This window comes from Mauremys reevesii, linkage group 15, assembly GCF_016161935.1.
Source record: "Mauremys reevesii isolate NIE-2019 linkage group 15, ASM1616193v1, whole genome shotgun sequence".
Lineage (NCBI taxonomy): Eukaryota > Metazoa > Chordata > Testudines > Geoemydidae > Mauremys > Mauremys reevesii.
In genome coordinates this window covers 31,370,487-31,396,824 of record NC_052637.1, presented here as the reverse complement: position 1 = coordinate 31,396,824, position 26,338 = coordinate 31,370,487, and the positions used below count along the sequence as shown (strand labels likewise).

Below are 26,338 nucleotides of genomic sequence, written 5' to 3'. Positions count from 1 at the left end.
TTGCAGATTTTAGCATAAATTGGCCATCAGGATTAATGAAGCATTTACTAACGGAATCATAAACATTATCGATGGAAAAGGTCTGTTAGAGCTTAACTCTGTGACTCAACTGCACATCCTTGGATGATCTCACACGTGCAACCACAGGGCCCGATTCTCCTCTCACGGTGGTGTAAACCAGGAGTAACTACACAAACCAATGGAGTAACACCGGTGCAGAACTGCATTCAGGGTGAAATTCACTCCTGTGCACTGGGCCAAGGGGACTTAGGCTGTGAATATGCCTAGTGCTGACCCTGTGCTCAGAGGTGAAATTCACATTCAGTGAGGAAAAGAAAGGGCCTCCACCTGTCAAGATGTGAGATTTTGTTCAATCCTGGTAAGATAAATGCCACAGATATTCTAGTATAGCCATTCTTAGATGCACATTCCAACACAATACCCACTCCCCACCCTCCCACAGACACGTGCTTCACCACTACCACTATATTCTCGGGGCCAGATTGTTCAATCCTTCTGCCTTGACTCCAGTGGTAATTTTGCCTGAAAAAGCACTGACTGCAGGATTTGGCCCATAGAAGGTGACCAGACAATCTGCCTTTGCAATGGCTTTCTAGAACTGAGGACAAAGATAAATAAGAGAACTTTATCGCCCATTTAGAATGGTTTGTAATAGGCAGTTTGGGTGTTAGGATTTGCTTCTTGCTGAATGAGCATTTCTTTCTTTGCATTAGCCACACAGCAGACAAAGTGTTAGGAACAGTGGAGGCAGTGCTCCCTTATCTGCAGTTATCTTGCCTTTTCTTAACATGAACTATTAATCCGTAAGAGTGGATAAATATTAATAGCGTCTTGGCCGAGAACCCAAAAGGGGCAGAAGAGGAATTTGCCTCTTGCTGTTTTTCAGAAAGCTCTGAGAGGCAGTTTTAGCACAATGCACTCACTCCCCAACCTTCCCACCCTCCACAATACTCCTGGCTGGTTCTGATGTTCATCCTCTAGGATTTTACAGCAGAAGGAAGGGAGGCTTCCCATGTCTCTCCCTGAGGACAGTGGAAAATGAAGTTAGAGCTGGGCTCGCACAGCATTTTAGTCCTTTCACACACAGTTTGATGCTGGTGAAAGGTGCCAAATTGCAGAGCCAACCTAAGGGCTATCCCTCCGCCCCATCCCTTCCCAAGTGTGTAGGAACTGTGCCATGTAGTGTAAAGGAGAGAATCTCTTCTCTCATGTTTCTCCCCCTTTTCCTCGCAAAGTGCTCTGATAATGTAACCCAGTAGCTAGGGATGAAAGCTTGCCACAGACTTTTTGCTTGAAGATCACTGGTTACCCCGGGCTCCTCTATACACCCAGGACTGGTCCATTGGCTCAGAACACCATAGCCACAGGTCCCTCAATTCTAGGGCGAATCTCTGAAGTGCTCATGGCTCTCAGGGGCTGTGGCATCCCAGCTGCCCCTGAGGACATGAGGGGGCTACAAGCCAAGCCCTCTCCTGGATAGTGTGGTATCTGGCCGCACACAGGGGCAGCTAAGCAGTGAATTAGGTACAGGACTGAGACCAGGGGTCTCCTGCATTCTAAGCCTGGCTCCGACACCAACTCCCTCTTATCGAGATCATTTAACCTCTCTGCCTTTGCTCCCCCGTCTGTTAAATTGGGTAACAACAGGTAACTATCTTGCCGGATGTATAGTGATGATTAAGTACCTAGGGCAACATTCTGGGACTCTGGTCCTACATCACTTAGGCATTTTTGAACATTTTACCTTTAACATTTGTATATTGCTATATATCCAGGGTGAAATACTGCCCCTACTGAAGTCACTGAGAGTTTTGCAATGGGCCAGGATTTCACCTTAGGTATATGGCAAAATTCCTGAATGAGCACAAAGTCCCTCCAGTAGCTAGAAACCAGCAGGCTTCCCAGAGTCCTGCCTTCTTTGGATAACTGTCTATTACAAAACTTTCTGCAATGTTGGTGCCTATGTACAGTGGCCAGGACAAACAGCTGGGTTCCATGTTTGCAGCAGGAGGCTGGGGTAACCTTCTGATTTCCACCATGACCACCCACAACACAAACACTCCACATGTCAGAAGCCAGTTAAGTTTGAAGTACACCCCAAAGAATCCTCTCTCTAACTCTTCTGCAAATCCTCCATCCTGCTCTGTGCACTGGGGTGAAACCATGGTTGCACTGGGGGGAAGAGGCAGCACAAAAACATTCCACCAACTCACCCCCAAACTGCTCTGGCTAGTTTTGTCAAATCCACACTCCTGGAAGGAATTTATTTATCCACAAAACAGGTAGAGCATAGGTTGCAGCCATGCAAGTTTCTCTTACACCACGCCACCAATGTGCCTCCATTAATCTGGAGAGACCACCTTTAAAGCAGTACATTCTCTATGGCCCATTTCCATCCTCAGCCTCTCAACTGAATCTGCTGACTAAGGTTTTGTAATATGGGCATCTTTCTCTGAGGAACTGGAGCCATCAACTCAATTCACACGGGCCATCAGAGCCATTGGATGGGAACCAGTTTTCGGTTGTTCCAAAAATACAAGCTTTGCCCAGATTTGAACCATTGACCTAGCGTTAAAGGCTGCCCCACTGCCAATCCCCTGAGTCATCCTGTCCTTTTGGCACACTGGAGTTGGATAGGATGTGACTTCCCCTTCTTGTTGGGCTCCCTGTCCTGTTCCAGAGACACAGCAGTAAAGAAAACAAGAATCAATAGCGACCTTTGTCCAAGAGTTAAAAGAGAATGGAGGAAAAATAAATACCAGCTTCTAATATCTCTGGTAAACTCCCATTTGATCCTACTGTATTGGAGCTACAGAATTCCCTTCTGTCCCATCCCCATTCAGTCACAATTTATCATTCTAGTGGCGTTTCTTGGTCTCTATGTGTGTTTCTACCTGTCCAAAAGCAAGACACTTCAGGCAAACTTGTTTCCTCTTTGATTGCTTTATAAGGGCAACGTCTTTGGTTTTAAAGTTCCTGATCTTGTCCGATGTTATAACGACCCACAGGAAACAGCCCTATGTCTTGCTGTCGTGTTCCAGAGCCTATCATTGAATCCCCACAAGTTCAGTTATTGGGGGTGCATTGACCATCAGTTCCTCGTAATGGTGTAGGAACAGCTGTAGTCGGGACATATAGGAGTCCTCGTTGTATGGCAGCTTCTTCTTTTTCAGGTACTGGGAGACTATGGGCTTGATCTAAAAGGGAAAGGTAGTATTAAAATGGCACAGTAAACTCTAATGATGATGACTTACATTTGTACAGGGCCTTTCCTCCAGAGCGATCACTAAGTCCTTTGAAAACTATGCAAGTAGGAATCATGTTGCCTACTGCCAAAATGTAGCCAACTCTGGGGTGGAATGCAAAAAACTGCTTAACAGTAGCTAACACTACACAATGGCTTAACTCAGGGAATGAAGATGAATACAGTATCCAACTCGAGCAGCAAGGGGAATTTAGATGAGTTGGAATAAGGGCAGGATATTGAGGCTGACGCCCTTCTCTTGTCATAAGGGCCAGACAACCACAAGTGCTCACTACTTTGATCTTGCACCTCATCTGAAAGCTAGGATCTCCGCCATCCTTCCCTCATACCACGCTGGGGCACTGGTTCAACATTGGCATAGAGGGAAGCGTGTCACCTACTGAACTACCAACACCACCTTTTGCAGCACCTGCAGGTTTGTTTGTTTTTGAGACCTCCCAAGCCTGACCTTGCTCATCTTGTGAGATCTGACAAGGACACTGCCTTGAGTTGGTATCACAGTAGCACCATGTCTTTATTGTTACTAACACCAGAAGTATACATGGGACTGTAAAATTAGAATTCTGTGGCCTGCACTGTGCAGGTCAGACTAGATGATCATAATGGTCCCTTCTGACCTTAAAGTCTATGAGTCAATGAGTCTATTAGTAAATGGTGTCAAACAAACACAGTGTAGAGATGGGCCTGGATTGCAAAGTACAGATCCAGAGCTCAGCTTTCCCAAAATTTCGGAGTGTTTGGATCTAGGGTTTTGGTTGGAGCCTACATCTAATACACTGCAAGTGGACAAATGAACACAATACAGGTCAACCATAGCAGGTGTATGATGATTATAGCTGGAATTATTCACAGATTAGGCAGGGCCTGAAAAGCTTTCCCAGGAGGAGAAGGGGGACTTTGCTAAACACTCACTGGTAGGTTGTTACAATAATAAAGCACAACGTCAAGAATGGAGGAAGGAGACAATGGAAGAAGGTTGGAGAGAAGATTGACTAGAGTGTGGGGAGGAAGAAGAGGAGTGGGAGGAAATGAGGACAGAGGTCGAATTAGAGTTGGAGTTATGGAGTGTTCTGAAAATGGGAAGGAGTCTAAAATTAATGAGGAAGCAGAGGGTAAGCCGGTGCAAAGAGAAGAGCGCAGAAGCATGGTCAGATCTGCAGGTTAGAGAAAGTGGCTTACCACCTCCATTTTAGTTAACTGGAAGGGGGAAACACAAACTTATCTCCTCGTTACCTCTTCCCATGCTCATCAATCTTCTCTATGCTAAATGGCACTTCCCCTCCCTCCACACACCTTCTGGACGTGCCCTCCTTTTATCTCTTACCTTCAGGCACATGTTGTCAGAGAGGTTTGGGAAGAGGTGATGCTCCACATGGCAGCTGATGATTGAGTGCCCAAAGGACCAGTCCAGCAGGGCATTCCGGGGCAGATTCAGAACTCCAAGGCTCATCAGGTGAATCCGCTTGGGCTTCTTATCAGCAGAGAACATCGGGAGGCCAATGTGCTACAAGACAAAACAGGAAGACTATGGCATCTCTTCCTACAGCAGGCAGATAGGGAGCAGGGCTTCCTGAGGACAAGGGTGGAATCCAACTGTGTCAGGCCAGGGCAGAATAGTGGCAGTTTCTTGAACTCCTCATCCTTTTCTGTACATGATCTTGTGAGTCTCCTTCTTTATGGGGATGAGGAGTCCTCATAAAAGGTAACAGGCTGGTGCCATCAACTGGAATGCTCTAGTTTCCCACTCACTACTTATGGGTCAAGCATGGTGTGGAAGCATTCACACACTGCTCCCACACATTATCCCAGGGCCACCCATTCATGGCAAATAGAAAAGAAGCTTCTGTGCCAGAGTCCAATAATACTACAGTAGCTTGGAAACACTAGCGGCTTCAGAGGGGTTATCCTGCCTAAATGTGATCAGAATCTCACCATCTATATGCATTTCATCCTAGGCCTGTCAAGATAGATCTATCAGTGAATCCCCAACATGCAAGGACTACCCACTTTTGTGGTTCTATGCACCTGGATTTTAAAGTAACATCTTCTCTTAGTGTGAGAAGGGGCCAATTCTGATCTCATTTACACCTGTATAAAACTGGATAAATTCCACTGAAATCACTAGACTTGTTTCATTTTTACACCACTGTAATTAAGATCAGAATCCAGCCTTCTGTGTTCATTCTCTCTCAACTTTTTGCACACTGCTATGCCAACTGACATCAGTCTTCTTGACATTTTGAACCTGAGTCTAATGCGATGTGAAATCAGTGCAACTGAGATCAGAATCGGGTTGTTTGTCTTAAGTTTATAGACACTTCAGTTGCCAAAGTCAAAGTGAGAGCTATTTAATTAATACAGGGAGCTTTGCTTTGTTTTGTTTCCAAGGCCTTTGGTACAAGCTGGAGTTTGCGGTCTCTACCTGGAAGATGTTAACATGGATGTAGGGGTGGGCCAGGAGAGATCGTGTGATCAACATGCAGATGAGGGCAGACCGCACTGATTGGAACCCTGAGACATTGACCAGGAGCCAGTAATGGGAGTAGAGCCCAAGAAACATGCAGCAGAGGGTCCGGAGAGCCGTTTTCAACTCAACATCCTTCAGCAAACCTAGGAAAGAAAGAACAGACAATGTGTAGGACAGCAGTCAATCCCTCCCCACATCTTCCAGGTTACCCAGATGGGGAATAATGCTGTAGTGCTTATATTCTAAATCCCAGGATAGGCGCTGGTCAGTCACAATGTACAAATTCCATGAGCACCTGATCCCAGACCCAGGGCCGACTCCAGACCCCAGCACGCCAAGCAGGTGCGTGGGGCGGCATTGTCCCGGCAGGGCGGCATTTGGCTCTGGAGCCCGGGACGAGCGGACCTGCCGCAGGCACGACTGCGGAGGGTCCCCTTTCCGCAGCACCAGCTGAGCTCCGCATGCGGCACGACTGCGGTGTGTGTGCTGGGTCCCGCGGCTCCCCCGCGGCAGCAGGGGATGCTCCACCGGAGCCAGGACCAGCGCACCCGCCGCAGACACTTCTGCCCCGGCCGCGGGACCGGGGAAGGGCAGCGCAGCGCGCCGCCTTGCTTGGGGCGGTGTAATTTCTAGAGCTGCCCCTGCCCAGACCCACTTCAGCACCTAAGGTTCCACTGCCTTTCAGTGGAAATTTTTGAACAGTGTCACCAAGGGAGCTGTAGGACATGGATTTGTTTCTGGTTTAACTTGATTATTGTTCTAGTCCTGAGACAACGTATGGGTCAGATACTGAAGACCTTACTAAGCTTCAGCAGCCCTTACTCGGGTGAAATTCCCCACTGAAGTCAATAGGCATTTGCTTGAACAAGGACCGAGTAAAAATTAAAGGCTAATTCTGCAACTCTTACTCATGCTGAGTAGCACTCACCCAAACGAGTAGTCTCATTGATGGAATGCTACTGCTACTCTTCAACATGAGTTAGGGTTGGAGAATCAGGACTTAAATAATGACCTCAGAATTTGGTCCTATATATGATTTTTCTGCAAGCAGCTGTTCACTGCCCATGGTTGTGTGTTGGCCTCCTGTAGACTGAAGAGCTTCCATACACTATGAACATTGTATTTCCCCAGTTATCATCCAGTCTCTTCTTCCAATGTCTGCACCACCTGATCCCATTTTTCCTACTGAGACCATCTTCTTACACTCCCTAGCACTGACACCAGTACACTTCAAATATTTTCCACCCCTTTCTTTCATTATATTCCAGCCTAGCATGCCCCTCACCAATCCTACATACATCTGAGTAAGGACAACAGGATCTGGCCTGGGTAAGGGCTTCAGTGTTTGTAGAATGCTTTGAAGATCTGAAGAAGTATATAAAAACCTGGATCCTGTTGTCCTTATCTAGGCAAAATACCTGCTGAAGTCAACGGGTCTGAGAATGGACTGAATTAAAAATAAATAAGGATTTCAGGCACTTGGCCCATTGATTTCACTGTGAGATTTGCCTACAGTCGTCAGTATTTGATCCAATATATTTAAATATGGAGTTTTTGTGCGTGCATTCCCTTCTGAATAAAATCTGCTTCTCAAAAGGGTCCCTTTTGTGCCAGTTTAAGAATCAAGAAGCCCTGCAGATGGTTGTGGCAAATGCCTTAGTTTTGAGCAGATGGCCCAAAGGACTTCTCCTGCTCCTTCCTAGTGTCTGTTATACATGCTTGCCCTGTCTCATCCTAACTTAGATGGTAAGCTGTTCAGGCAAGGGACTGCATTTGTACAGCTCCTAGTACCATCAGGCCTTTAACCTGACTGCGGCTTCCATAATGCTGATAATTGTATTTCTTTTTTGGGGCCTTACAAACGAGTTTAATTTTTAGTTTAAAAAAAACTTTTAGGTTTTAAACAATACTTATAGAAGAAAAATATCTCAGAGGAAAGCAACATACCAAGTGCCACTAGAGGGGTTAAAATAGGTATAGCAATGGGTGCAATGAACATGTAGACATATCGGTTCAAGAAAGGAAGCTTCCAAGTACTGGAATCGCCTAGTCTGATAACATTAGTGTAACCGTGGTGGAGTTTCACATGGTTGTAGTATGCCTGCTCTGCTGTGAAAGCCGAGCAAACCTGGAAGAGAAAGAAAAGAGAATGAAATGAAGAACAGCGTGCATGCAAGGATCAGAACATGGCAGGTACACAGCATTGTCTCACTGGGATGACCTCACCATAGAGGTTCACATTCAAAGCCTTGTTATTGTCATGCACTAGGACAAGATATGATGTAACTACACCCGAGAAATGCATCTGTTGTCTGCACCACATATGCAGGAGCATTGCCAGCTTTTTTGGTGCCCTAGGCAGTGGAAGGTCCCACCCACGAAATGGCGCCCCCAACAGAGGCGGCAGAAGGTTCCGCCCCCAAAATACTGCCGACGGCCGGGGCGGCCAAAGATCCGGCCGCCACAGTCGCTGCCCCCCAAATGTTAGCGCCTTAGACGACTGCCTATGTCACCTAATGGGGCCCTGCACATATGCCTTAAAATGCTATTGAAGCTGCATGATACAACCATGGTAGATAATTTCCGGAGTTACACAAAGATGTGTACTTTACAGCTGAGGACAGTACTAATCTCTAAGGTCATTTACCATGATAAGAACATTCCAGTTACACAAAGAGTTATTCAGGTTTACTGATTATCAGAGACAGGCTTTAGCCAAAACACTGACTCAAACAACCCCCAGCTTGAGGGTAAATTGAGAGTGAGAGGCAGAACTGAGGGTCAGGCCCAGCTCCATTAAGTGATGCATCTAGTGATCATGTATACCTTTGGCTGTTCTGAATGTATGAACTCTTACACAGTTAGGAGCTCATGTCTGTGCCCTAACTGATTGGAAAGCTAATTTCTCTTCATTTTGGAAATTCCAAGTTTCCAGTATGGTCTCAGAGTTGATGTATGACCTTAATATGACAAGAAGATATTATAACAAATCTGTGTTCACTTTATACTTCCTGGTTATCACTACATTGCACACCAAGGCCATTTGCAATTTTGCAGCACCAGCAGAGATAGAACTCACTTCCTCCTGCTTCAAAAGAAGCACAAACTCCTGCCAACTGAGCCAAAGGAGAATCTCTGGGAATCATCAACAATATAGAGACTACAACACATTCCTAAACAGTTCTGATTCTGCTCAGAAGAGGGCAGTGGTGTACATACTTAATAGCCAGCAGATTGCAGTGCTCATTCTATCTATACAGACAATCTGCAGTCAAAAACATGTTTTTCTCGTTCTGCTACAGTGTTATTAATTTAAAAGAATAAAGTTAGTTAGCAGAACTAATTCGTTTTTAAAAGTAATTTTTTTCTCTGACTATATCTGTCCCTTGATCGGAAAGTGCTACTAGTTCAGCACCATTAGGGACTGGCTTTTGAAATGAAGATTTGATCCCAGGAGCTGATGTATTCACAAGTTATGGATCAGCGGGGCAGGTGGTTATCAGGAGAAGACTGGAGAGGATTGCCTTCATTTCCTTTTTGCATTTTCGAAATCAGAAAAAAATCTCCCCCCTCTTTGGAGAGGAATGTGGCGGTTAATACACTGCAACTTCTTGAGCCGCTGATTAGAGCTAATGTGCCAAATTCTGATCTCAGTTACACCCACATGAATCGAAAGTAACTGAATTAAGAATCATCTTGATGGCAACTCATCACCAATCTAACAGAACTGCCTCTGCTCAATGGAAATGTGCTTCTATGCACATTATTGACCCCATCCCCAGGGATGTACACACATTCATAGGCGCCGACTCCATGGGTGTTGCAGGGCTGAAGCACCCATGGGGAAAAATTAGTGGGTGCTCTGCACTCACCAACAGCCAAGCTCCCCACCCCACCTCACCTCACCTTCGCCTCCTCCCCTGAGCCCACTGTGTCCCCGCTCCTCGCCTACCTCCCAGCACTTGCCGCCGCCAAGTGCTGTTTGGCAGTGTAGCAAGCTCCGGGAGGGAGTGGGGAGGAGCAGGAACATGGCACTCTCAGGGGAAGAGGCAGGGCCGGGGTGGGGATTTGGGGAAGGAGTCGGAATAGGGGCAGGGAAGGGGCGGAAACTTTGGGGGCGGGGTTAGAATGGGGGCGGGGCAGGGGCGGGAAGGGGCAGGGCAGGGGTGGAGTTGGGGCGGGGCCAGAGGCTGAGGGGGGTCGAGCACCCTCCGGCGCCAGCAGAAGTAGGGATGCAGCAAACCACCCCACATCCATGCAACACCACAAGGGGTAGCTGTAAAGCTTTGCAGTGTTCTGCCTAGCTATCTAGGTTTTTATAGTCACCCAGTACCATGAAATCTGAGCACCTCCTATAATCGTACACTCTGGAGCATTCTCACACATTGATTACATACCTCGAGGAAGAATATGGCCCACACTTTCCCCCAAGACTTGGACTCCGTCAAGGCATTGTGGCTGGCCAAGTGGCTTCCTTTCACTGTTACAGTGTGGTGCACTATGCCCAAGATGAAGATGCCCAACAGGAAGAGGAGGGCATTGTTTGAACGCAGACACAGGAACCCTAGAGACAGAAAGAAAACCTTGGAGCTGGTAAGCCTTCTAGACAGTCAAGATCAGACCAGTATAATGGCCAAGGCAAGACCCATGGGGGACTGCTTTCCCCATAAGAACTACAGCTCTCCTGGGCAAATGAGATCTCATTCTGAAGGAGTCTCCATTTTCCTTCTTCTCACCAAGGTAAAGTGGAAATCCAGGTACCCAGTTCAGATACAACGGGGATGAGGGCCATAAAAGCACCTAGCTACATTGATGGATGAAAGTCTATGGGACAGGGAAGTGTTCATGTAGTCTCTGGGACTGTCAGTGACGCATGAAAAGGGTTATGCTGACTATCCAACTCGCTTTTCCCCCCAAATTTAAGGGCAAATGCTTATGTAGTCAAAGTGCCCTGCACACACCAGGGGATTCTTGCACTCCTCCAGTCTCCCCCACAAGCTCCCTGGGCATTACTCTCCCATCCCCCACTATTTCAGAGACTCCCAGCAACTCCCTGCCCCCCTCATGGGCTCTGTGTCCCTCCCAGCCTTCCTCCTCCCTACCAGGATCCCCCATTCTTCCCCTGTCCCGTCCCCCCCAGCCACAGAGACCGTGTGTGCACCTTGTGGATAAACATGACTAAAACACAATTCCTAACTCCCCCCTCCGCACTGCTAAGCCCTCCCCTCTCTCTCTTTTCTCAACCACTGTGGACAACACCATCATCCAGGCCCATAACCATGGGCAGCATGGTGCATAGGCTGGGGAAGGCCCTGCCCATGCTCCTCCCAAAAGCCCTGCTTGTCCTTCTCCCTTGGCCCCAGCCCAGGCAGGCTGGTCCTTTCCAGGGAAGCAGCGTGCTGGGGTTGGGCAGGCAGGACCTGGGGTGGCTGGGGCAGCCCAGCGTTGGGGGGCCCCAGGAGCTGGGATGACGCTGCCTGGAGCTCGGGGGGGTGGGGCTGGAGGTGCTGGGGCTGCCCACCCTGTGCTTGGGGGGGGTCAGGGGGCGCACATACTGCCCGCCCTGTGCTCGGGGGCTGGGGGCGCCACTCATCCGGCACTGGGGGCTCTGGCGGGGGAAGGGGGCAGGTCCTTGGGTGAGGGGATGGGGCTGGCCGGGGGCTAGCCTCCCGCAGCCGACAGGTCAGAACCTGGGCATCACCTTCAACCTGAACCTCTCTCTGATCCTCACATCCAGGCTATATCTAAATCTTCTCCCGCCAACCTAGCTACCGCCTCTCGCAGAGGTGGAATTATTAAGCCAACTGGAAAGTGCTCACCCATCAGCTTAGAGCATCTTCACCAGATACACTACAGTGGCACAGCTGCATCGGTGCAGCTGGGCCGATGCAAGTTTGTAGTGTAGGTCTGCAAAAGGAAGCAGCAAGATTTAGAAATAGCCTAGATGTGAGGATCAGAGAGAACACATATTGCAAGGGACTATTGAAAGTGAAGTGGCCAGTTAATACCTCTCCAGTCATGAACGAGGGAGAAAATGGAGGAGTAGTGGGTTATAATTGTTGTAATAAGCCATAAATCCAGTGTCTTTATTCGCTCCATGATTTTCAGTGTCTAGCAAAGTTATGAATTTAAGCTCCTAGGCTCATCTTTTGAAGGCGGTGTGCAGGTTTCCAACAGAAGGTGTTACATCTGCCCAACCGGAAAGGTCCAATGACATCAGACTGACTATTGTGGGATGATAAAGAGGACAAAAAACATTTGTTGTTTTGTCTCTCCTTCCATGAACAGAAGTCATGCAAGTGGATTTCTCCTGTCAGCTGAGCTTGCAGCTCAGAGTACAAGGGAAGAGGAAGATAAAAACCCCTAACAAGAAGGAACTGGATCTCTATGCTGATTGGACTTGGGGGGGATGGGGGGGAGGGCGGCAAGATTTATTAGGCACAAGCAAGGCATCCCATGATGCCTACAAATAACTCCAGAATGGTTAGGCTGTTGGTGCTGAAACACTGCCCATCACGCTGACCAATACTGTGTCATTGTTCACTTGTGTACGTACACACACACACACACACACACACACACACACACCGTCTATATCCATCTGCTGTCTCTTATCTTATATTTTGATTGTGAACTCTTTGGAGCAGGGACCATCTTTTTGCTCTGTATTTGCACAATGCCTAGCACAGTGGGGCTTTTGTGCAGGACTTGAGCTCCTAGGTGTTACAGTAATACAAATAATAATTCCTTATTTTCCCTCCATGCCCCCTTTTCTTCATTCCACCCTATACCCCCCCCCATGCCAGAGGATCTGTTTGCGTCCCATTTTCCCCATGCCAGGGTCCCCCATTCTCCCCCCACTCCATCAGGGATTCTGGTGTGCACCCCTTCCTCCCAGGCCTCTCCATTCTCCCCTTCCCTCCCACCATTTTTATTTTCCTTTCTTTCTCTCTCTTTCTTTCAGGGTGTTAACACTTTTAAACTGTACTGGGAGGAGTGGGAGAGCTAAACTGAGGAGTATTGTTAATGGCTGCCATCAATTGACTCTTTGATCTATAGACTATTATAGGTGGTTGAAGCAGCTGGCACTGCTAACCAGATGCCAGGGACTCCATGTGTCCCATTTCCCCCTTCCAATTTTTGCATTTCCACCAAAATCAATAGAACATTCCCTAACATTTTGGAATTGATTGGAAAAAGCATTCATAAGGTATTGCATTGCATCCAAACGTCCAAACAGAGAAATGCCATTACGGTGAGTGGAAGTCCTCGCAAGGTTGGTCAAATAAACAGTGATGGCAAAATGTTCCAGAGTTCTGGTTCAGCTCAGCTAAGCAGCCATAAACCCAGGTCTCTAAGTCCCCCCCTCCCTCCTTTTCTCCTTGTGGGTGACCTCTTTCCTTCCACATTAAAGCCAAGGCTTTGCTCCTCACTTTTAAGGCACTCCATAAATCTGTTCCCTACATCTTAATCTGCATCTCCAGCTCCACCCAACTCCACCCAAGGAAGCTTCCCTCCTAAGAGCTCCCTTCATCTCTCTTTCCCCATTCCTAACTCAATGCCCTCTGTCATGCTGCTTAGTATGCCTTGGCCAACACCAAACTCCCATTCGTTCCTTATTCAAAACACTTCTGAAAAGCTACCCAACTCTTGCATTTTCTAGCTACAATCACGCCGTTATGCCTCCTGGTTTGTACCTGATTATATACCGAGACTAAGCTCTTTGGGGCAGGGACCTGTTATTTGCTTGGCACTGCAGCTCCCCTATTGCACAATGAGGTACTCTACAAGGATTTGTAAGTCCTGAGAGTCTTAATTAGTTCATACTCAGGTAAATTCCCACTGGAATCAATGAGAGTTTACCTAAATAAGGGCTGAGCAAGCCCTCTACACAGAGCCAAATACTTACCCTGTTTTTACCGGGTTCCTTAGGCAAAATACCCCCTGAGCTAAACCGTGAAGGGTGCTGAGTACGTAATTAAAACTCCCAATGCCATCAAGGGGTGTTACAGGTGCTCAATCCCACCAAGAATTTGGCCAAAGGGGAATTTTGCCTGAGTAAGGACTTCCAGATGTAGTACAATACAACGAGACACATACATGAGAGCAGCAGCTTCAGCACCCTATCAGTCCCTCAACCCTGAGCTGAAGTGAGTGGGTTAGAGGTGTAACGTTATTAACTTCAATGGGATACATTTGGCTCATGCTGTTTAGATGTAGAATTAAGCACAGGCTGCTGTCTTCATAATTCCATCCTAATGCAACACTTCCAGGAGATGACACCTCACTAGCTCCCAAACTGGTTTAGGGGCCCGTGAAAGATGTGTGAGCACTGTCTGTAAGGCGTAGAAGCACTCCAGTATAACTGGGCCAACCTGGAAATACCTGTCCCAGGATGAGTGAAGAACCACCAGCCACAGGACAGTGCGACACCTATGCTTGCAACTGGTTGCTTCTCGTACCTCTTATTCACAGCAAAAATTAATGCTCACTGGCTGCCAGATGATGAATGAGGGCTTGTATTGGCCATTCTTGCACATCCTGAGAGAAGCTGCAAGACCAGTTCAGCCTGTAGTTAAAAATACATCTCTCCTACATCACATCATCAGAACCATAAGAAGTGACTCATATAAATACAATAACAAAGCTTCCACGGGAGGGCTGAGCTCCCCCTTTGAAGATCTCACTGGGACAGACAGAGCTAGTATTAAATGGCAGCTCAGTAGTGCTGAACAAGGAAGGTTTCCCCAAATGCACATCTTTGCATCAAAGGGTTAAATCAGAGATGACAGAGGCACTGAAAAGGCTGCTGCCTTGGCATCCCACTTACCTGAAGCTCCCCTGTGCACTTAATCCGGATCTGCAGGAACAATTACAAGCTGCATCAACTCCTTAAGCCTGAGCAGGTTTAAAGCACAGGTACTGAAATGATGCTGAACACAGTTCAGCTCTACTATATTCAGGTTCTTATGCTGCTCCCATCACCACAGTATCTGAGGCCCCTTTTGCCTGGCGCTACACTTGCAGTTAAACTGCATTTAGCACTGGCTCAGCTGTGCCCGCTGCTGACCCCAATTGTCACCAACAGCTAATTGTGTTCACATGATGCAGATCTCGGACACCATCCCCCGCGGCAGCTCCCATGGGGCAGTATGGGAAGTAGGGCTTTGGAACACTTCGCCCCATTAGCAGCAACACATAAGTGGTTAATAAGCAGCTGAGCTATCATGCCTACTAACGCAAAGAGAATACAGCTCCCTGTTAATGTGTAATGAGAAAGCAATAAGGAGACACAGGGGCCCTTCCCTTCCTTCCCTTAGTTGACACAAACCTTCCCACTTTTACCTGCAGGAAGGATGAGGAAGTTCAGGGTAATGATAGAATCATCTATGCCATGTCTCTCCCACCAGCTGCTTCTCTTCACCACTTGCTGCACCAGCTCAGAGAGCTCCCCCATCAGGGCTTCCTCACGTCTCCCCTCCTCGGGCGGCTCCGCTTCCTCCTTGGCACCTCTCTGAAAGACCCTCGGCATCTCTTCTCCTCCGGAGGTGTTTCCATCTCCATCCAGGACTGGATGATTTAAGGTGGGCCCTGGATGCTTTCCTTTCGGAGTCACCTCCTGCTCTGGGGGACCCGCTCTGCTGATGCCAGTCTGCAGCTGTTGTGTTGGATCTGCAGTCTCTTGACTTGGTGTGTCCCCTTGCCCCAATTTCTCACCTTTCTCCTGGGCATGTCTTCCTTCTCCTGGGGGTTCTGGCTGTTCCACTCCATGGTTTAGGGGAGAACCTTTTTGCAGTGGCTCTATCCTGGCTGCTCCTGCCTCACTTGGCTGCTCTCCCTTCTGTCTCTCTTGGTACAGGTCCTGATTCTCCATCAGCATCTCCTGCCATGGCTCCATCCCCCTGTAGAGCACAGGACACTGCAGTGTGATCCAACGTCCCAGTACCTCTGCAGGATCAGATAACAAATGAGCCTGTCCCGGGAAGGGCAGAGGCAGCAAAGAAATGCAGCTGGCCTTGGCAGAAGTGCCACAGTGTGCAATCTGAAATGCTTGCAGACTGCAAGCTCAAATTGCTTAGTGCTAGTAATGTGTAGCTGGCTTTAGTCCCATCCCTAGACTCTGCCCCTTTCTCATCCTCATCTGCTTCTTCCACGCCCTTTCTGACTCTGTCTCCCTCATGGTGCTGCTGTGTCTGTTGCCCTTGGCTCTGTCTGTCATGAAGAATAGCTTGTGCAGGCAGGCAGGAGCTCTGCTGCTCTCACCAGAGCCAAAGGACGTGAGAAGGGCAGCGATATAAAAAAAAAAAAAGTGACTGCTCCTATAGAAGAGCACAGAGCTGTGCTGGAGGCAAGAAGAGGGAGGACAAAGAGAGCAGCGAGAGACACAGAACAGCTGGGGGAAACCTTGTTTGCATGCCAAGCATCCTAGTTAGGAAGGACAGTTCCTATCCCAGAGCAAGATACTCATCATATTCCCACTGTCTCTCCCTAAAGCTCCTTTAGCCCCAGGGATTTTAAAGGAGTTAAAAGGCGTGCTCCTATTTTTCTCTCCAAATGTTCCTACATATAGGTACCAAATACAAGCGGGTTTAGGAGGGAAAACAAGGGGCAGGGAGGGGAAAGAGTTAGCAGCAGCATTAACCCATTTCTAAAAGCAGCCATCAGCATAGTATCTGGGAGTTTGTAGCACAAGGAATGTCCACTGGAAGGAGTGGGGGGGCAGGGAGGGAAAAAAGGGGTAGGAAAAAGAGACTGTAATAAGAGATGGCGATAGAAAGACAGGCAGTGGAAATGGTAAAGGTGGAGAAATCCACTGGTGGAAACTACTGAGAGAAACACCAGCGGTGTATCTAGGCCAGAGGATAGTGTTTCATTTACTCCCAAGAGAAGAGGAGCCAGAGAAAGCACAGAGGGTACTGGGTGGATCTGTTGTCTCAGGCTCAACAGCCTTTAATGGGCAGATTAAGAGAAGTCAGGGGTGAGGGATGAATCAGGGTTACAAAGAGACACAGCCAGATGGGTGCAGAGATGTTCCAGTACCAGAGATCAGGTGCCAGGTGACACATGCACGTTCTCTTGCTCTCTGTTTCTAGTTTGCTCCCTTCTCTTCTGCAAATTGAGAGATTGAGGCTATGGGGTTTTGCCTGGCTGAAAACTACAGCAGAGGTCTCCTGTAAAAGACTTGTTCTTTGGGGATACTATTCTCCCTTCTTGCTGGGGACTTCACCCAGTCCATTTGGGACCCATAAGGAACATCTCTTCTAGGGTCCATAACAGCAGCACACGCACATGCTAAACCATTAATTAAGCCAGACCCCCAGACCAAGAAGAGAGAGATCACAGGAACCCCCTAGGGGGGTGAAGAGACCTTGGATTTCATAGTGGGTTGAAACAACCAGTTGGCTGAGCACAAAAGGTCCCCAGTAAACACATGCCTAAGGTTCTATCTTACAGCCCTTCTCCAGAGCCAATGCACTGGCACAACATCGTGACTGTGCAGTAGATGCCACTCTACTGAGGATTAATGAGCTCTCAGAACTTGCTACATAAGAGTCTCCTGCCCCCAGGCCATTGCTTGGATGTAGTAATGCCTATATAATTAATACCATTGTGGGGGTGGATTTCTGGGAGAACCAGTCTCCGCTCGGAGAATGCTCTAGGTTCCTCGCCTGCTCCTGCCATTGAACTGAGTTTCTAAATAAAACATCTATTTCTCTCTCTAATGTCATGGCTACGTTGGGGATTTGGCCCAGTGGCAGTCATCAGCGGCTGGCTACTGATGTAGCTCCTCCAGCACACATCTTTGGTGTAGAAAAGGGAGGTTGCTATGAGCCATGACTTGCACCTGTGCAGTTTACCCCGTTTCAAGCTGGGGTAAGCTTCACTGATGCAAACTATGACTTCCATTGGCTTTGCCTGCTTACACTAGGGGTTTGCACTAGTGCAGCTACACTGAGGGCTAAAACCCCTAGTGTGGACAAAGCCCAATTCACCTCCAGACTTTTATTATTGCTTCATCCACAACAGTCTGGCACAGCAGTATCCTTAGCTATGGCTCTGCTTTCTTCATACAACATTTTTAGTATTATTATTTGTATAACCATAGTGCCTAGCGGCCTCCTCAGTCATGGACCAGGACCCCATGTGCTGGGCAGTGTACAAACACATAAAAGAACCCTGCTTGGCTGCCTGCTAGCTAAGGGGCAGACTGTAGAAGGAGACAGAGCAAGAAATACATTCCACTTTTTGTCTCATGGAGACTTTATATTTGTTCCTTCTTAGTGTGTTGTCTCCTTCAATCTAAAATAAAAACCACTTAGCCTGGGAGGTACAGCTGGTTGACCAGTAAAGGAAACCTGGTTCATAAGTATCTGTATGTGCAAAAATAGAGAGTTTAGTTCACTCTGATTCATAGGGTCACAGTAGTAGTTATTCACTATTAGATTAAATTTACCCCTGTGCAGAGGGCTAGCACCATCCGCATTCCACTTAAGCCTTCAAAACAGAGCTTATCTGGGATGAGAGTAGAGCAGAGGCCTCACTGGGATGAACCTCCCTTATTATTTGGACAACTATTGGGTCCTCATGACATGTGAATCCTGAGTGTCATCATTTTAACACAAATGTCTATTCATTCAAAATTGTATTCTGAATGTTCATATTTGTCCCTCATTATCCACCCACTTTGAAAGTTTTAGTCATCAAACAAGGGTGGAGAAACAATACCATGTAACTTCCTGTGGGTGACCAATCGCACCACACAACCAGAAAATAGCGAACAGCAAAAGTGAACAGTTTGTGCACAATCAATAGGCTGCAAATGGTTTGCGAAAACTCTGGCGAATGCTTACATCTAGCAAATACATTCACATGACTAACAAGCAGCAAATGCCTTTAATAGTGTTTGCACAGTACCCCACAACTCGATCATGACTCAAGTCTTCGAGTACGCAGTCAAAGAAGTGCTTTATTAATAATCATAATCACCAAAAATGGAGCTAAATTCATGATAAACAGTTCAGCCAGTTCTCCCTAAGCTACATGGTTTCATCATTTGTGCATGGAAAGAACATCGGCCAAAAGGACAGGGTGGATAGTATTTTAAAGACGAGAGGAAGAAAAAGAGAAGTAAAGAAACACGCCTGTCTCAGCAGAGTCTGACTTGTGCTCTGACAAAGTTATACCAGCTGTAGCCCCCATGAGGAGCATCTAGCTTTGCTAAGCACATGATTTAGAGCCAAGAGGAAAGAAGTACGATGTTTATGTCAGAAGTTGGCTCAAAGTCATTTCCTCTCCCAATGGACCTTATGGCAACACAATATTAGGTGACACCGAATGTAACAAGCTCATTAAATGATTAGATTTTTATTCCCACAGCAAACATATTGTGGCTGAAAGATCATTTCCTAAGCCACAGATGACTCTGAAACAGCATCTGAACGTGCAGCAAGTTTAAAATACTCTAACTCTAAAGTGTGTGACTCTGGAGATACATTTGGACAGCTGAGAGATCATTTTGAACATGAACTCATTAGCAACATCCTGTGAAGCAAATTACTAAATGCTGCATGTGGAGGTGACATATCTTATGCAAGGACATTGGGTGACATTCACCCAAAGTATAGAAAAGCTGCACATGGCCTTCTAAACTCCGTATGTCTCCAATAAGAGCTTAAGTGGTGTGTTGTTCTTGTCTAGATTCTCTACATTTGGTCAAATTCCACCCATTATGATTATTTTGGAAAGTCCTACACTCAGCATGGAAAGGAACGAATGTCCACAGCCATCCAGGCTGTCCCCATTGGCTTACATTTGCAGATTCCAGCTACAAAGTCATCCCACACAAAGCCCCAGAAAAGTCACCCATTGAAAACAGTATATAAAGCAGATCACATTTCACCCCCTCCCCCCACCCATCATCAAAGAGTCAGAGATTTAAGAAATTCCAATGCTGGTCCACTTTCACAGCTAGGACATATTGAGAGAGCACATGAGAAAACAACAGTGGGGAAGCTAGCAGTGTCTTCATCAACACTAGGTTGTCAAACGCAGCACCAAAGGAATATAATAACCAATAGGCCCTTCACGCATCAGTTTGCAGTGCAGTGATTTCGAGGGTATTTTTTTGGAGGCGGCCAGTGGGGGAACATCAGGGGTGAGGGGAGTAACTGTGACAGTAAATTTAATTATTGGTCTCAGGTGGAAAGGTCCTGTTCATCCAAACAGCCATCGGATTGAGGTGCTAAATTCTGACTGCTCAAGAGTTAGCTGGGTCAGATGATCCAGTGTCAGAATGATGTACTAAACATAGCTCCGAGTTCAAATCAAGATGGGCATATTACAAAAGGGACTGAGACTAAACTGTAGATTTAGACTGAGAAAACCATTCTAAAGCTTTTGAAAGTTAGACCAGTGCCTGACACGCTGTGGGATTCTGTGATCAACAACTCGAAAAGCTCAAACAATCATTGTTAATCCCCGTTCATCCTAATGAGTGGATCACACTTATTCGATGTGTTACCAAAGCAGAGGGCAAGTGTAAACGTGCAGCTGTTATCAAATGGCAGTGGATCACTACCAATATGTAGATTTTCACCCTATTCCTGTAGCTCAGGACTTGTTTTTAGATGTTAGCAGGAGATAAGGTGGGTGAGGTAATATCTTTTATTGGACCAACTTCTGTTGGTAAGAGAGACATGCTTTTGAGCTTGAGAAAGAGTTCTGTGTAAGTGCAAAAGCATGTCTCTCTCACCAACAGAAATCAGTCCAATAAAAGATATTACCTCAACCACCTTGTCTCTCGAATATCCTGGGACCAACATGGCTACAACACTGCATATAGCAGGGGTCATAAGATTATTATATAGGGGGTTCGCAAGCTGTCAGCCTCCACCCCAAACCCCGCTTTGCCTCCAGCATTTATAATGGTGTTAAATATATAAAAAAGTGTTTTTAATGTAGAAGGTGGGGAGGTCGCACTCAGAGACTTGGTCTGTGAAAGGGGTCACCAGTACAAAAGTCTGAGAACCCCTGGCATAGAGCATATAGGAAAGATATTCGCCAAGATTAAGATTAGACTCATGGTTACCAGCATGTGGCACTGGATAGGGAAACGAAACTGGTACTTTATTAACACAGTAAAAGGTTTCAGAGTAGCAGCCATGTTAGTCTGTATCCGCAAAAAGAACAGGAGTACTTGTGGCACCTTACAAATTTATTTGAGCATAAGCTTTCATGGGCCACAGCCCGCTTCATTGGATGCATGTAGTGGAAACTACAGTAGGAAGATATATATATACACGCAGAGAACATGAAACAATGGGTGTTACAATACACACTATAAGGAGAGTGATCAGTTAAGGTGAGCTATTATCAGCAGGAGAGAAAAAGAACTGTTTGTAGTTGTAATGAAAATGGCCCATTTCCAGCAATTGACAAGGAGATGTAGGGAACTGGGGGGGGGGGGGAAGGAGGGGGAATAAGCATGGGGAAATAGTTAGTAAAAGGGTTATTCCAATATAACAGGTTACCCTATTGTATATCTAGGTGCACCAGTGTTTTTTTTCCAGCACTTCGTAGACCGGATATTGCAAGGGCTAACAAGCGCCATGTATAATCTGGACAATGTCCTAGTTACTTGCTAACTGACCATTTATTATTTTCATTACAGGAGTGCTGAGAGGCCCCAATCAATATATGGATCCCACTGGACTAGATGCTAGGGAAGTCAGATGCTCAAATATCTTTGAGGATCTAGGCCTAAGTGGCTGTTCAAAGTCAAACAGGAAATCTGTGGTAGAAATGGAGGAATTAACCCAAATTTCCTGGGTCACAGTCCAGTGCCTTTAATCATAAGACAATCCTTTCCCTTTAATATAAACTCTTTCCTTGGACCATGATTGGGCCTTCTGGCCACTCCTCTAATAGAAATACATAAATGTATAAATAAATTCAGAGATTCCAAGATCAGAAGGGACCATTGTGATTATCTAGTCTGCCCTCCTGTATAACATAGGCCACAGAACTTCCCCAGAATAATTCCTAGAGCAGAGCATTTAGAAAAACATCCAATCTTCATTTTAAAATCACCAATGATAGAGAATCCATCCTGACCGTTGGTAATTTATCGCAATGCTTAATTATGCTCAATGTCAAAAATGTACACCTTATTTCCAGTCTATCTTCAACTTTCAGCCATTGGACCTCTCTCTGCTAGACTGAAGAGCCCATTATAAATATTTGTTCCACACATAGGTACTTAGAGACTGTAATCAAGTCACTCCTTAACCATCTTTGTTAAACTAAATAGATTGAGCTCCTTGAGTCTATCACTATAAAGCATCTTTTCTAATCCTTTAATCATTCTTGTGTTTTTTCTGAAACCTCTCCAATTTGTCAACATCCTTCTAGAATTGTGGACACCACAATAGGACCCAGTATTCCAGCAGCGGTTGCACCAGTGCCAAATACAGAGGTGAAATAACTACTCTACCTTTACATAAGATGCCATTGTTTATACTTCCAAGGATTGCATTAGCCCTTTTACAGTGTAGTCCTGGAAGCTTATTCATCCCTACCCCCACATCTTTTTCAGAGTCACTATTTCCCAAGATTGAGTCCTCCATTGTTTAAGTATGGCCTATATTCTTTGTTCTTAGATATATACATTTGCAATATTAAAATGCATATTGTTTACTTGTGCCCAGCATATCAACAGATCCAGATCACCCTGAATCAATGAACTGTCCTCTTCATTATTTACCACTTCCCCAAATTTTGTGCCATCTGCAAACTTTTAACAGTGATGATTTTAGGTTTCCTTCCAGATCATTAAAAAAATATCAAACAGCATGGAGCCAAGAACTGATCCCTGCAGACCGCACTAGAAACACACCCTTTGGATAATGATTCTGCATTTACAATTATATATTGAGACCTACCAGCTAGCCAGCTTTTAATCCATTTAATGTGCGCCATGTTAAGTATAAATCTTTTTATTTCTTTAATCAAAACGTCATGCAGTACCAAGTCAAATGCCTTACAAAAGTCTAAGTATATTACATCAATACCAGTATCTTTAGCAACCAAATTTGTAATCTCATTGAAAAAACGATATCAAGTTAGTTTGACAGGAGCTATTTTACATAAATCCATGTTGATTGGCATTAATTATATTACCCTCCTTTAATTCTTTATTATTTGACTCCCATTATCAGCCATTATCTTGCCCAGAATGGATATCAGACTGACAGGCCTATAATTACCCAGGTCATCGAATTTACCCTTTTTAAATATTGGCACAACATTAGTTTCCTTCCAGTCTTCTGGAACTTCCCCAATGTTCCAAGACTTATTGAAAATGGTCCAGCATGCTGCTCAGTCAGATGTTTTAAAACTCTTGGATGCAAGTTCTCCAGACTTACTGATTTTAAAAATTTAGTAGCTGCTGTTTAACATCCTCCTGACATACTAATGGACTAGAAAGAGTGTTATGATAGGATTACATCATCTGTTTTCCCCCAAATACAGAACAAAAATATTTATTGAACGCTCCTGCCGTATTACTGATAATTTTACCATTTCCACCTAGTAATGGACCAATAAAATTATTAGGATTCTTTTTGTTCCTAATATACTTTAAAACTTCCTCCTTATTGTCCTTAATTCTGCTGGCCATAGATTTCTCCTTCTGTCCCTTTGCTTCCCTTATCAAATTTTTACTATTCCTAGCTTCTGATTTATATTCATTATAATCAACTTTCCCTTTCTTCCATTTGTTATATATATATATATTTAGTTTTTATAGCTGCCTTCACTTCCCCTCTAAACCAGGACCTTTTTTTACACCAATGCAGCCTTCTTCCTCAATTGTGGGTTTGTGGCTTTTGAGGGCATCGAATAAAGTGTTTTTAAATCATTCCCAATTATCATTCATATTTGCATAATTAAATTCTTCCTCTCAGCTGATTTGGCTCATAATTGTTTCCAGCTTTGAGAAACTGGCCCTTTTAAATCATCAAGTATATAGATCACTGGTCTGGACTTTTGTTTGCACATCATAAATGTGATCAAGTCCTGATTACTTGTACCTAGGTTACCATTAATTGTTAGGTCTGTGATCAGACCTAACAAGTCTGTCAAGTCTAATACTGAAAGTCTAATACAGACTTCCCCTGGGTTGGATGCCTCACTGAGAGTTAGGCAGTTGTCATCTATAATATTTAGAAATTCCAAGGATGTCTCAGTACTGGCAGCATGAGACCTCCAGCATACCTCATTCAAACTGAAGTCTCCCATGATCACACAGCTTCCCCCCCGCACCCCGTACGTTTCTTCTCTTTATGTCCGTTGGTTCCTTGATTAATTTTGTTCTCAACATCTCCATTTTGTGTTGAATGCTCAGATCTTCCCTTTCTTTGCCCTCCCCTTTTGTTATTAGTTTAACAACCTCCTGACTATTCTAGCCAGCCTGTCCCCATGAAGACCGGCCTCTCTTCTACTAAAGAGTGGAAGCCATTCAAACTATACAGCCCCCTCCGTAGGTGCTGACTTCCCCTCTGCCCGATGGGTGCTCGAACTCCCTGGCCCCGCCCCATCCCGCCTCTTCCCATCCCTGCATCACCCTCACCCGCCCCTATTCTACCCCTTCCCCAAAGTCCCCACCCCTTCTCCGCCTCCTCCCCTGAGCGTGCCGCATCCCCGCTCCTCCCCCTCCCTCTGGGAAAGTCCTAAGCACCACCAAACAGCTGTTAGGTGGTGGGGGGGGGGGAGTCGCTGGGAGGCAGGGGGAGGAGCGGGGACGCGGTGTGCTTGAGAGTGGGGGAGGTGGTGAGTCAGGGGTGAGGGGAGCTTGGCTGCTGGTGGGTGCTGAGCACCCGCTAATTTTTCCCCCGTGGGTGCTCCAGCGCCTATGGCCCCCTCCATTCATAGAAGGTGGACCAATGTTCCACAAAACCAAAACCCTTCACCCCATACCACTTACCTAGCTAGCAGTTCACTTCCAGAATCTTCTGCCATCTGTTTTCCATAAAATAAATACGTAAACAATGATAATAGCATCACCAGTGAAAGTCCATTGACTTCAATGAAGTTGCACCAATGTAAATGGGAACAGAATTTGGCTCCAAATCTTCAGAAACAAAAAGATTGTGTTACCTTGATTCTAATTAACCAAGAAGAGCTGAGCTGATGTTGTAATGCTTGGTGCCTGTGTGCGTGAAGCGCAATGGGAACCGGATAGGCAAGCTTGAAGAATGTTCCAGTTCTCCTATCTGCTTGTATCAACGAATTCTGCTTCATCGTAAGTCAGCATTTGTCTTCCTAATTCACTCCCCCAGACTCTGACTGTTGTTTTAAGCCCAATAGTCATGTTGGGATGGGACGCCACATTGATTTACTCTTGAAGCTGTTTTATGGCTTTTAATGGCCCCATTCTGCACCCGTTCAAATCAGTGTGATTTTTGCCACTGCCCAAAGTACATTTTAAACATATGGAGTATATTTGGGGGATGGAGGAATAGCTCAGTGGTTTGAGCATTGGCCTGCTTGAGGGGGCCACTCAGGGATCTGGGGCAAAAATTGGTCCCATTAGTGAAAGCAGGGGGCTGGACTACATGACCTTTCAAGGTCCCTTCCAGTTCTAGGAGATTGGTATATCTCCAATTATTCTATTATTTTATTATTATATGCAGGCCTTGAATGCTGACTATTTCAATGATAATGATTAAGATGTACAGAAAAACAAAGAGCAAAGATAGTCTTGTGGTTAAGGCACTTGATTGGGACTCAGGCGCTCTGTCATAAACTTCCTGTGTTACCTGAGCAAGTCATGTGATTTCCCTGTGCCTCAGTTCCCCATCTGTGACAGCGAGATAATGATACTTCCTTTGTCTGTCTTTTGCAGTGTTGTAGTGGTGCTGGGCCCAGGATATGAGAAAGACAAGAGAGATGAGTAATATTTTTTACTGGACCAATTTCTGTTGGTGTAAAGTACACGCTTTCAGACTACGCAGAGCTCTTCCTTGGGTCTGGAGAAGGAAATCACAGTGTCTGGGCCAACTCGTATTTAGCTCTGATTTCCTCCCCCAGGCCCAAAGAACAGCTCTGTGTAGTCTGAAAGCGTGTACTTTACACCCTTAGAAGTAGGTCCAACAAAAGATATTATCTCACCCACTTTATCTGTCTGTCTTGTCTTTTTAAATTATAAGCTCTGCAGGGCAGTGACTGTTTTATTATTGGCAAAGAATCCTGTGGCACCTTATAGACTAACAGATGTTTTGACCAGGATGAACAGGGATTAAACAAAGACTGTGAATGGCGTGCCAACTACAGAACCAGTTTCTCCTCCCTTGGTTTTCACACCTCAACTGCTAGAACAGGGCCTCATCCTCCCTGATTGAACTAACCTCATTATCTCTAGCTTGCTTCTTGCTTGCATATATATACCTGCCCCTGGAAATTTCCACTACTTGCATCCGACGAAGTGGGTATTCACCCACGAAAGCTCATGCTGCAAAATGTCTGTTAGTCTATAAGGTGCCACAGGATTCTTTGCTGCTTTTACAGATCCAGACTAACACGGCTAC

The 26,338-nt window shown here is 45.9% G+C and overlaps 1 protein-coding gene across 5 annotated transcripts in view; it reads right to left on the bottom strand.

Moving 5' to 3' along the window:
- Positions 1-2,945: 2,945 nt before the first annotated feature.
- FADS6 (fatty acid desaturase 6) overlaps positions 2,946-26,338 on the bottom strand; it is a 52,813-nt gene continuing 29,420 nt past the window's right edge. For 3 of the 5 annotated variants that reach the window (XM_039502370.1, XM_039502373.1, XM_039502371.1), the window contains exons 2-7: positions 15,099-15,655; positions 10,151-10,317; positions 7,701-7,881; positions 5,709-5,896; positions 4,611-4,790; positions 2,946-3,218 (exon numbers count right to left, since the gene is read on the bottom strand). In XM_039502370.1, the coding sequence (XP_039358304.1) occupies positions 3,069-3,218; positions 4,611-4,790; positions 5,709-5,896; positions 7,701-7,881; positions 10,151-10,317; positions 15,099-15,655 (1,423 nt within the window). In that variant the 3' untranslated portion in view covers positions 2,946-3,068. Of the gene's footprint in view, positions 3,219-4,610; positions 4,791-5,708; positions 5,897-7,700; positions 7,882-10,150; positions 10,318-15,098; positions 15,702-26,338 lie in introns of all 5 variants that reach the window. The other 2 variants (XM_039502369.1, XM_039502372.1) reach the window with 1 other exon arrangement.